Source organism: Littorina saxatilis, linkage group LG2, assembly GCF_037325665.1.
Source record: "Littorina saxatilis isolate snail1 linkage group LG2, US_GU_Lsax_2.0, whole genome shotgun sequence".
NCBI lineage: Eukaryota > Metazoa > Mollusca > Gastropoda > Littorinimorpha > Littorinidae > Littorina > Littorina saxatilis.
In genome coordinates, this window is record NC_090246.1 from 3249158 (window position 1) to 3261423 (window position 12266).

The 12266-nt window shown below is 49.6% G+C and overlaps 1 protein-coding gene across 2 annotated transcripts in view; it reads right to left on the reverse strand.

Annotated features, from left to right (window-relative positions):
• Window positions 1-386: 386 nt before the first annotated feature.
• LOC138958016 (EF-hand calcium-binding domain-containing protein 6-like) overlaps window positions 387-12266 on the reverse strand; it is a 61162-nt gene continuing 49282 nt past the window's right edge. For both annotated transcript variants that reach the window (XM_070329041.1, XM_070329042.1), the window contains 9 exons: window positions 12194-12266; window positions 11474-11584; window positions 6086-6262; window positions 5116-5317; window positions 4542-4657; window positions 3818-4061; window positions 2960-3129; window positions 2342-2513; window positions 387-1834 (listed from right to left, as the gene is read on the reverse strand). The exon at window positions 12194-12266 is cut by the window's right edge and continues 124 nt beyond it. In XM_070329041.1, coding sequence (XP_070185142.1) covers window positions 1583-1834; window positions 2342-2513; window positions 2960-3129; window positions 3818-4061; window positions 4542-4657; window positions 5116-5317; window positions 6086-6262; window positions 11474-11584; window positions 12194-12266 — 1517 coding nt within the window. In that variant the 3' untranslated portion in view covers window positions 387-1582. The remainder of the gene's footprint in view (window positions 1835-2341; window positions 2514-2959; window positions 3130-3817; window positions 4062-4541; window positions 4658-5115; window positions 5318-6085; window positions 6263-11473; window positions 11585-12193) is intronic.

Genomic DNA, 12266 nt, shown 5'->3' on the forward strand with positions numbered 1-12266 from the left:
TAATCTCTCGCAAACTTCAGAGCATAGCAAAGCATGCGGTACAGCGATCTCGTGCGAGCTGCACAAGCCAAGGTTCGAAGTTCTCGCGATGTTCAAAGCATAACAAATAGCGTGTCTCGCGAGAGCTGCTCAGATACCGAATAATATCAACTGATCGATTTATCGTCTTCTTCGTCGATCGAACTTCCCAGCTTGCTGTGGATGTCCGTATTTAGCAGGTACATGACTTATTATGGACCCAAAATACGTGTCCGCGTCCGTAATGCCGAGGTGGCCGTAACGTACAGGTGTTTTACAGTGTAAAGCAGTCCGTGCCGAGACTGACTGTCCGTATTCTGCGAGTGTCCGCTAAGTCCAGTGACCGTATTTGACAGTTTTCACTGTATATCAGATTTTTTTTCAACTACAAGAAAACGGCTTTGCAGGCATTAATACTGTTAATGTGAAATCAAATCCAAAAGATAAAAATGAGTTATGGTTCTATTTACATCAGAGTATGGAAAATACTGATCAAAGCCCACACATTTTAAAATGAAGGAATGTACAGTTATCACAGAAAAGATGAGCAATAATTTATACAGTGCTACCAGTCATAAACACTGAAATAACAACTGTTGACACGCGTTATCATTTCGCAAAAGCTGGAATGTACAATTAGTAATTAGTTTGAAAAGGAATGATTAACATTCAACAATGATTAACGCACACTGAAAATGTAGCATTCGCAGGTTACACTGTATTTACGTAATAACAACGAGGGACGTATGTGCATTTTTGTCAGACCAACAAAACTTCACAGACCTGCTCATACGCAACGCTACATTCACTTTAGCCTAGGAAATTAAAAATATCAAAACAGATTTTAAAAAATCAACAGTTCTGTATAAAACAAACGTGCATTACAAAAGGAACAACAAAACATGCTAATCTAAATGCACAATCTTCATTTAATACTGAATATTAATGTTAATACTTTCATTCTGGAGCCGTATATTGTTAATCTCTGAAGTTTAAACAATCCGTCATTATGCCAATGAGTTGCTTTATGTCAAATGAGCCACCATTTGTGCAATAGAAAAATATGACGGTGCTCAAAATCCTCTTTCCTCTATGATTCTGTTGGTATTTTAAACATGACACAAGCAAGAGAGTATGAAATCATTCAGAACTTCCTCTCTTCAGAATGACCGTTCTTTGAAACAATAATGATCGCTCACGGAAACAATAACAAATATTATTTTACTGAGTGGTCAAGTCAATATTTGTCAATACACCATTTGTACTTGTTTGTAGAACAAGTCTTCCTTCTTATTGATTGAAGAGAAGGAGAAACTGTTTTATTGAGTAAACTTGACATAAATATTACTGCGATTTATTAATAAGTTCTATCTATGGTATCACTCCAAAAATTGTCATTAAAATACGACAACAGAAACATTTCAGTTGTCAGAAACGTATAACAGAAATACGTCAATTGTCAGAAACACGTATGACAACAGTAAACATAAAATCAAGTTTTGCACGTCATACAAATAAGGCTCAAACATACAGGACTCTTACCCTACCCCCACGAAGTTCAGACCTACTTTTCGTCAGCTTTTCTAACGCTACGCCTGCTCTCAGGCTTGAAGGTTTCCTCCATGAACTTCTCGTAGTGGATCTTGCCACTCAGGTCTCGATCAAACTCCGTCATCACGTTGTAAACCTCTTCCTCGTCGAGGAGCACGTTGGCGAGCTTGAGAACGGAACGGAACTCTGGGAGCGACAGGTAGCCATTGCCGTGGACGTCAAGCTTGCGGAAAGCTCGCCTCATGTTCTTCCAGTCGCCGGCAAGCTACAGAGTGAGAGAAAAAGGGATTGGTGTTGAGTCTGCATAACTTTGTTGAGTTCGTAATGACAATCTGACCAAATCTAGGCAACTGGAGGTTACACAATGTTTTACTTTTAACTCACATTTGAAATCCCAAGAGACTTTCTCTCAAAATTTAGTTTAGTGGGGCGCTTACGTGGGTTGAGGCTTGCTGCCCCACTACACAAAGAAAGTCGAGTCACCGAGGGATTTCCAACGTGAGATGAACATAGAATATTGCGTAAAACCTGTCAAATGTGTGGGATAACTTGTCTGCAAACTCGTGCATTCTCACAAATACTAATAATAATCAACTTTGCCGTCATTTCGGCAGAGAGAGAGAGAGAGAGAGAGAGAGAGAGAGAGAGAGAGAGAGAGAGAGAGAGAGAGAGAGAGAGAGAGAGAGAGAGAGAGAGAGAGAGAAAGAGAGAGAGAGAAAGAGAGGGAGAAAGAGAGGGAGAAAGAGAGGGAGAAAGTGAGGCTGTAACTGACCTTCTGCCTGAGCTTGGAGGTGATGCCGTGTAGTCCTTTCTGCGGGGGCTCCACGATCTCTCCGATGGGCAGCTCTGGCTGGGGGTGCCGCAGCAGGGACAGCATGTTGTTGCCATGGCGCCACGTCTGCTTCCTCAGCGCGAACGGCTTAAGGAATTCCACGTAGGACACTCTGAAAATGGAGAGAATAGATGCGAATTCAGCGATCGATTCATTCTAATCCGTTGTTCGAACTGATGATTTCAAACCGACTTTTGTCGCTGAAAAGTCGGTGTATATTTGTCGGGCAAAATCGTCCAAAAGTTATCCACGTAAACTGCCCGCGCGATTTTCAACCGCCTTTTGGCCAACTATGGGCCGACTCAAACCCCAGCTGAGCATTATTCTTTTTTTTAATTTTATCTCAGAGATTCGTGCGTGCGTGTGTGCGTGCGTGCTTGCGTGCGCGTGAGTGTGTATGCGTGTGTTCGTGTTGCTTACAAGCCCTAAACCCTGGAACTCAAAAAGAATGAAAAACTCCGCTGGAATCAGAGTATGTAGGAGTGTACGTGGGAGTCGCAGCCCCCGAATGCAGAAGAAGAAAAAGAGAAAAAGAATGTTAAAACCTGAGAGACCCGCCTGTCATCTTTGAGAGTGAAGCGCTGCAGAAGGGAGTTGATCTCGGCGTCGGAGAGGCTGACGCAGAGCTCGATGAGCACGTCCCGGAACTCGTCGCGTCCCACGCAGCCCGTGCTGTAGGGGTCCATGCTCTGGAACTCCTTGCGCAACTCGTCCCACATGTAGTCAATCTGAACAAACACACACAGTGCGTTTTACAGCGAGCATATTCATTGATTCAATCTTCTGTTCTTGTATGTTAACAAGACAGTAGAGCCAACATAGTCCAGTAGAACCAACATAGTCCAGTAGAGCCAACATAGTCCAGTAGAGCCAACATAGTCCAGTAGAGCCAACATAGTCCAGTAGAGCCAACATAGTCCAGTAGAGCCAACATAGTCCAGTAGTGCCAACATAGTCCAGTAGAGCCAACATAGTCCAGTAGAGCCAACATAGTCCAGTAGAGCCAACATAGTCCAGTAGAGCCAACATAGTCCAGTAGAGCCAACATAGTCCAGTAGAGCCAACATAATCCAGGGCTGGATGTTGGGAGGGGTGTGTGGGTAGAATGCGTTACGAGTGTATGCAAATAAAAATAAAGTAAAATAAAATAAAGAAAACACGAGTGTTATTCATTACTTACGCTATTTATGTCATCGAATTCAATTGCACAAAGAGAGGCAATGTGGATACATACATACGCAAACATGGGACTTTTAACCTTAAAGGCTTTCAAGAGAAAAAAAATTTGCCTTAAAAGCTTGGGCGATTTTTTTAAAAAGTTTAATGCAGTGCTAGATAGCCTACCACCTTACCCCACGGTGAAAAATGTCGGGAGCTAAGATATGTAACAAAGAAATGAAAACGTGTTTTCTCTACCTTAGATCTAAGGCTGTCCTGCAGCATGTCCGCGGCACAGTTGAGCTTCCTGGATCGGATCATGTAATCAGCATCCCCTCTGCGAGGTGGGTGGAGCTTAGCGTTGGGGAAGGCTGCTGACCGCATGGAGAATCCGAAGTGACGGATGAACTGGTGGTACTCCAGGGTACGGTCAGTGTTGGTGATGAACGTCCGCCATAGATCTCGGATCTCCCCGCGAGAGATTTCGGGTTTGATGTCGAATCTAAAAGGTTTTTATGGGTGAGACGTGATTTGACGGAAATTGTAAAATAATTTAAAGTTATGAAAGGTAAAAAACACAATCGTAACTGAGTGAAGTAGAGACTTGTTTCCTTGAAAACAAAAAGCAGGGCAATATGTTTTTTGCTAAGTTGATATTAAGTAAGAGTGTAAATGACATCACTCATGGCAAAGCCTTATATACAGCGCATACGATCCCTGTCTCTCTCTCTCTCTCTCTCTCTCTCTCTCTCTCTCTCTCTCTCTCTCTCTCTCTCTCTCTCTCTCTCTCTCTCTCTCTCTCTCTCTCTCTCTTTCAACCCCAGCCTTACTTCCTGAGTAGCATGTACATCATGTCCTGTGTCAGCCGCCTGCTGTTGCTCTCATCCAGCTCTCTCTCTCCCACACACACATACACACACACACACACACACACACACACACACACACACACACACACACACACACACACACACACACTAACCTCCTGAGTAGCATGTACATCATGTCCTGTGTCAGCCGCCTGGTGTTGCTCTCATCCAGCTCGTGGAAGGCGCGCTCGACGTCCTGGAAACGCTTCGTCAGCAGATCCTTGATGGCCTGAAATCACCGTCACAGTCAAACATTGACGCTTCACATCTCACAGAATTCCTTAAAGTCATATAAGACCGACTCACCCCTAAAATCGGCTTCGCTAATATGTTGCTAATTTGAGTGTGTTGAAATCAGTTATTTCGGGGTGAATCAGCCACTTAAACATTTCTCAAATGAAGACATGAAAAACCTGACCAGGATGACGCTCAAATACGTGTTGAAGACCCATTCTACACTTTTGAACACCCTTTCTGCAACCAGAGTTGAAGACTGTGTGGCATACTGAATAGCTCAATTAGGAAAAGTAGCGCACGTGGTAAATACTAAAGTAGTTACAGAACGAGTATTCAAAAGTGGAACATTTTAGTTTAGAGTGTACTGAAAATACAAAGACATTCGTGTCAAATCCAAAAACAAAGAGACTGCCAACGTTCCAAAATTCATTCGTGTCAAAGACAACACACCTTGAAGAGTTCCTGGTTGGTACGCCTGCGATGCAGCTCCTCGGAATCGACGTCCGGCACGAGGGCAGTGGGCAGTAGACCAAGGTCAACCCCATCCCCCGGGGCCCCTGGGTCCTCCGCGGGCACGTTGCCCTGAGGCAGAACCACGGCGTCCGGGTCCACACGCTCAGGGATGGCTGCGAACAGGCTGGGAGCCTGGCCCCTGTAGGAGAGACAAGTTGCACGTGTATTTACATGTGGGTCAGTGAGAGACAGAGTCTGGTGTGGTGTCTGTGTCAATGTGGTGTCTGTGTCAGTGCACCAAGAACAGGCCTGTGTGGAGAGACAAGTTGCACGTGCATTTAGATTTGGGTCACTGGGAGACAGAGTCTGGTGTGGTGTCTGTGTCAATGTGGTGTCTGTGTCAGTGCACCAAGAACAGGCGCTAGGCCTGTGTGGAGAGACAAGTTGCACGTGCATTTAGATTTGGGTCACAGAGAGACAGAGTCTGGTGTGGTGTCTGTGTCAATGTGGTGTCTGTGTCAGTGCACCAAGAACAGGCATGAGACAAGTTTCACGTGCATTTACATGTGGGTCAATGAGAGACAGAGTCTGCTGTGACATCTTTAGCAATGAAGTAATATCAGTCCGCATACATCTATTGATAAGCTATTAGTCATATGTTTGATATACTGATGCTATCCCGAACTCGGACCATTGAATTAAATGCAGTGTCGACCTGTCTTAGTTGTGCTTACTGTGTAACGAAGTGTCACGCCGTAAACGACCTTTCCACCCACTTCCATCTTGAAAAATATCTCAAACTACGAGATGTCACCAAGCTGTCAATATGGTGACCATGTTTACTTACTTGGTGTCAAACTGCTGCATGAACATGGCTAATGCTACGAGGGCACCACCATAGCTAGCTGCCTTATCAAAACCGTGCTACCTTGGGTTCAAAAATAAAACGGTCACCATGGTAACTCACTTGGTGTCAAACTGCTGCATGAACCTGGCGTACAGGACGTTGCCCTCCTCGTCGAGCGGCACCCTGTCCAGGAAGGCCTCAAACTGACTGTCGGACAGCTCCAGGTTGAAGCGAGTCTCCATGGCGGCGCGGAACTCCTCCTGGCTGACACAGTCCGTGCCAAGACGGTCCAGCTTCCTGCACAAGGGAGGAGAATACATCGTGATGTATGGGCTTAACACTGGCCTGGATGTCTCTTCTTTCAGCCATGTCACTTCACAAGGGAGGAGAATACATCGTGATGTATGGGCTTAACACAGGCCTGGATGTCTCTTCTTTCAGCCATGTCACTTCACAAGGGAGGAGAATACATCGTGATGTATGGGCTTAACACTGGCCTGGATGTCTCTTCTTTCAGCCATGTCACTTCACAAGGGAGGAGAATACATCGTGATGTATGGGCTTAACACTGGCCTGGATGTCTCTTCTTTCAGCCATGTCACTTCACAAGGGAGGAGAATACATCGTGATGTATGGGCTTAACACTGGCCTGGATGTCTCTTCTTTCAGCCATGTCACTGTCTTCAGAAGCCGACTAAATTTCATACTCAGGCGGCTAGCCGAGACTACAAAACAGTGCATGTTTGTGTGCGTTCACACATTTTCGTAATTTTTATTTTTAAAATAACGTATAATAATGTGTATGACAGTATATGCTGCAGATAAAGTGTCTGGTGGACTAAAGTCCCTGTGTTGTATAAACGCCAGCCTGCATGGATTCAACCTGTGAACCAAGGATCACGAGTCCAGTGCTCTACGAGTACCAGCTCAGCTAACAGACCCCAAGTGAATGCCTAAAGCCTGATATTACTTGGGCGAGATAGAATACACGAATACCGCTGCACGAAGCTCGCTACACGAATACCGCTGCACGAAACTCGCTGGGTACACGAATACCGCTGCACGAAGCTCGCTGGGTACACGAATACCGCTGCACGAAGCTCGCTGGGTACACGAATACCGCTGCACGAAGCTCGCAACACGAATACCGCTGTACGAAGCTCGCTACACGAATACCGCTGCACGAAGCTCGCTGGGTACATGAATACCGCTGCACGAAGCTCGCTGGGTACACGAATACTGCTGCACGAAGCTCGCTGGGTACACGAATACCGCTGCACGAAGCTCGCAACACGAATACCGCTGCACGAAGCTCGCTACACGAATACCGCTGCACGAAGCTCGCTACACGAATACCGCTGCACGAAGCTCGCAACACGAATACCGCTGCACGAAGCTCGCTACACGAATACCGCTGCACGAAGCTCGCAACACGAATACCGCTGCACGAAGCTCGCAACACGAATACCGCTGCACGAAGCTCGCTACACGAATACCGCTGCACGAAGCTCGCAACACGAATACCGCTGCACGAAGCTCGCTACACGAATACCGCTGCACGAAGCTCGCTAAACGAATACCGCTGCACGAAGCTCGCTACACGAATACCGCTGCACGAAGCTCGCTACACGAATACCGCTGCACGAAGCTCGCTACACGAACACCGCTGCACGAAGCTCGCTACACGAATACCGCTGCACGAAGCTCGCTACACGAATACCGCTGCACGAAGCTCGCTAAACGAATACCGCTGCACGAAGCTCGCTAAACGAATACCGCTGCACGAAGCTCGCTACACGAATACCGCTGCACGAAGCTCGCTACACGAATACCGCTGCACGAAGCTCGCTACACGAATACCGCTGCACGAAGCTCGCTACACGAATACCGCTGCACGAAGCTCGCTACACGAATACCGCTGCACGAAGCTCGCTACACGAATACCGCTGCACGAAGCTCGCTACACGAATACCGCTGCACGAAGCTCGCTACACGATTACCGCTGCACGAAGCTCGCTAAACGAATACCGCTGCACGAAGGTCGCTACACGAATACCGCTGCACGAAGCTCGCTAAACGAATACCGCTGCACGAAGCTCGCTACACGAATACCGCTGCACGAAGCTCGCTACACGAATACCGCTGCACGAAGCTCGCTACACGAATACCGCTACACGAAGCTCGCTACACGAATACCGCTGCACGAAGCTCGCTACACGAATACCGCTGCACGAAGCTCGCTACACGAATACCGCTGCACGAAGCTCGCTAAACGAATACCGCTGCACGAAGCTCGCTACACGAATACCGCTGCACGAAGCTCGCTACACGAATACCGCTGCACGAAGCTCGCTACACGAATACCGCTGCACGAAGCTCGCTACACGAATACCGCTGCACGAAGCTCGCTACACGAATACCGCTGCACGAAGCTCGCTACACGAATACCGCTGCACGAAGCTCGCTACACGAATACCGCTGCACGAAGCTCGCTACACGAATACCGCTGCACGAAGCTCGCTACACGAATACCGCTGCACGAAGCTCGCTACACGAATACCGCTGCACGAAGCTCGCTACACGAATACCGCTGCACGAAGCTCGCTACACGAATACCGCTGCACGAAGCTCGCTACACGAATACCGCTGCACGAAGCTCGCTACACGAATACCGCTGCACGAAGCTCGCTACACGAATACCGCTGCACGAAGCTCGCTACACGAATACCGCTGCACGAAGCTCGCTACACGAATACCGCTGCACGAAGCTCGCTACACGAATACCGCTGCACGAAGCTCGCTACACGAATACCGCTGCACGAAGCTCGCTACACGAATACCGCTGCACGAAGCTCGCTACACGAATACCGCTGCACGAAGCTCGCTACACGAATACCGCTGCACGAAGCTCGCTACACGAATACCGCTGCACGAAGCTCGCTACACGAATACCGCTGCACGAAGCTCGCTACACGAATACCGCTGCACGAAGCTCGCTACACGAATACCGCTGCACGAAGCTCGCTACACGAATACCGCTGCACGAAGCTCGCTACACGAATACCGCTGCACGAAGCTCGCTACACGAATACCGCTGCACGAAGCTCGCTACACGAATACCGCTGCACGAAGCTCGCTACACGAATACCGCTGCACGAAGCTCGCTACACGAATACCGCTGCACGAAGCTCGCTACACGAATACCGCTGCACGAAGCTCGCTACACGAATACCGCTGCACGAAGCTCGCTACACGAATACCGCTGCACGAAGCTCGCTACACGAATACCGCTGCACGAAGCTCGCTACACGAATACCGCTGCACGAAGCTCGCTACACGAATACCGCTGCACGAAGCTCGCTACACGAATACCGCTGCACGAAGCTCGCTACACGAATACCGCTGCACGAAGCTCGCTACACGAATACCGCTGCACGAAGCTCGCTACACGAATACCGCTGCACGAAGCTCGCTACACGAATACCGCTGCACGAAGCTCGCTACACGAATACCGCTGCACGAAGCTCGCTACACGAATACCGCTGCACGAAGCTCGCTACACGAATACCGCTGCACGAAGCTCGCTACACGAATACCGCTGCACGAAGCTCGCTACACGAATACCGCTGCACGAAGCTCGCTACACGAATACCGCTGCACGAAGCTCGCTACACGAATACCGCTGCACGAAGCTCGCTACACGAATACCGCTGCACGAAGCTCGCTACACGAATACCGCTGCACGAAGCTCGCTACACGAATACCGCTGCACGAAGCTCGCTACACGAATACCGCTGCACGAAGCTCGCTACACGAATACCGCTGCACGAAGCTCGCTACACGAATACCGCTGCACGAAGCTCGCTACACGAATACCGCTGCACGAAGCTCGCTACACGAATACCGCTGCACGAAGCTCGCTACACGAATACCGCTGCACGAAGCTCGCTACACGAATACCGCTGCACGAAGCTCGCTACACGAATACCGCTGCACGAAGCTCGCTACACGAATACCGCTGCACGAAGCTCGCTACACGAATACCGCTGCACGAAGCTCGCTACACGAATACCGCTGCACGAAGCCCGCTGCACGAAGCCCGCTGCACGAAGCCCGCTGCACGAAGCCCGCTGCACGAAGCCCGCTGCACGAAGCCCGCTGCACGAAGCTCGCTACACGAATACCGCTGCACGAAGCTCGCTACACGAATACCGCTGCACGAAGCTCGCTACACGAATACCGCTGCACGAAGCTCGCTACACGAATACCGCTGCACGAAGCTCGCTACACGAATACCGCTGCACGAAGCTCGCTACACGAATACCGCTGCACGAAGCTCGCTACACGAATACCGCTGCACGAAGCTCGCTACACGAATACCGCTGCACGAAGCTCGCTACACGAATACCGCTGCACGAAGCTCGCTACACGAATACCGCTGCACGAAGCTCGCTACACGAATACCGCTGCACGAAGCTCGCTACACGAATACCGCTGCACGAAGCTCGCTACACGAATACCGCTGCACGAAGCTCGCTACACGAATACCGCTGCACGAAGCTCGCTACACGAATACCGCTGCACGAAGCTCGCTACACGAATACCGCTGCACGAAGCTCGCTACACGAATACCGCTGCACGAAGCTCGCTACACGAATACCGCTGCACGAAGCTCGCTACACGAATACCGCTGCACGAAGCTCGCTACACGAATACCGCTGCACGAAGCTCGCTACACGAATACCGCTGCACGAAGCTCGCTACACGAATACCGCTGCACGAAGCTCGCTACACGAATACCGCTGCACGAAGCTCGCTACACGAATACCGCTGCACGAAGCTCGCTACACGAATACCGCTGCACGAAGCTCGCTACACGAATACCGCTGCACGAAGCTCGCTACACGAATACCGCTGCACGAAGCTCGCTACACGAATACCGCTGCACGAAGCTCGCTACACGAATACCGCTACACGAAGCTCGCTACACGAATACCGCTGCACGAAGCTCGCTACACGAATACCGCTACACGAAGCTCGCTACACGAATACCGCTGCACGAAGCTCGCTACACGAATACCGCTGCACGAAGCTCGCTACACGAATACCGCTACACGAAGCTCGCTACACGAATACCGCTGCACGAAGCTCGCTGGGTACACGAATACCGCTGCACGAAGCTCGCTACACAAAGCCTTGGCACTGGATTTTCAATAAAAAAGACTTCGCGAAGTCAACTTCGGACTCAATTAAGGTCAGCCATGACGGCGTTAAGGTCAGCCATGACGGCGTTAAGGTCAGCCATGACGGCGTTAAGGTCAGCCATGACGGCGTTAAGGTCAGCCATGACGGCGTTAAGGTCAGCCATGACGGCGTTAAGGTCAGCCATGACGGCGTTAAGGTCAGCCATGACGGCGTTAAGGTCAGCCATGACGGCGTTAAGGTCAGCCATGACGGCGTTAAGGTCAGCCATGACGGCGTTAAGGTCAGCCATGACGGCGTACTTACTTGAACATGCCGAGGAGAGCGAGGAAGTCGCGCTGGAACATGTTGACAAGCTGGGTCTCCACGGCGCTGACGGTGGAGTCTCCACCTGGCGAGTCGGGCCGGTTGTTGAACCTGGAGACATCACACAACACATCTCGTTACTCCTCAAAGACAGCACACAACACATCGCGTTACTCTTCAAGCTTTTGTCTTAAATGGTTACAAGGGTTATGCCGGAGGTCACCAGTAAACCTACCCCCGCGGGTTAGGGGGAAGAATTTACCCGATGCTCCCCAGCATGTCGTAAGAGGCGACTAACGGATTCTGTTTCTCTTTTTACCCTTGTTAAGTGTTTCTTGTATAGAATATAGTCAATGTTTGTAAAGATTTTAGTCAAGCAGTATGTAAGAAATGTTAAGTCCTTTGTACTGGAAACTTGCATTCTCCCAGTAAGGTAATATATTGTACTACGTTGCAAGCCCCTGGAGCAATTTTTTGATTAGTGCTTTTGTGAACAAGAAACAATTAACAAGTGGCTCTATCCCATCTCCCCCCCCCCCCCCCATTTCCCCGTCGCGATATAACCTTCGTGGTTGAAAACGTTTTAGTGAGGCAAGCTTTCTACGCGTGCTCCTTGTCCACGTGTTTCAGACTCACACCCGCTAATGACTGGCCTATAATGAAAGCAAGAGAATTCACTCTTTCACAACCCGACAGAGTTGCCTCCCTGTGTGTTTTCACCTGTGTTTGACGTCAGTGAGGACGTTGTGCACCATGCCGGCCTCCCCGCGGTCCTGGAAGCGGTGGAGGAACT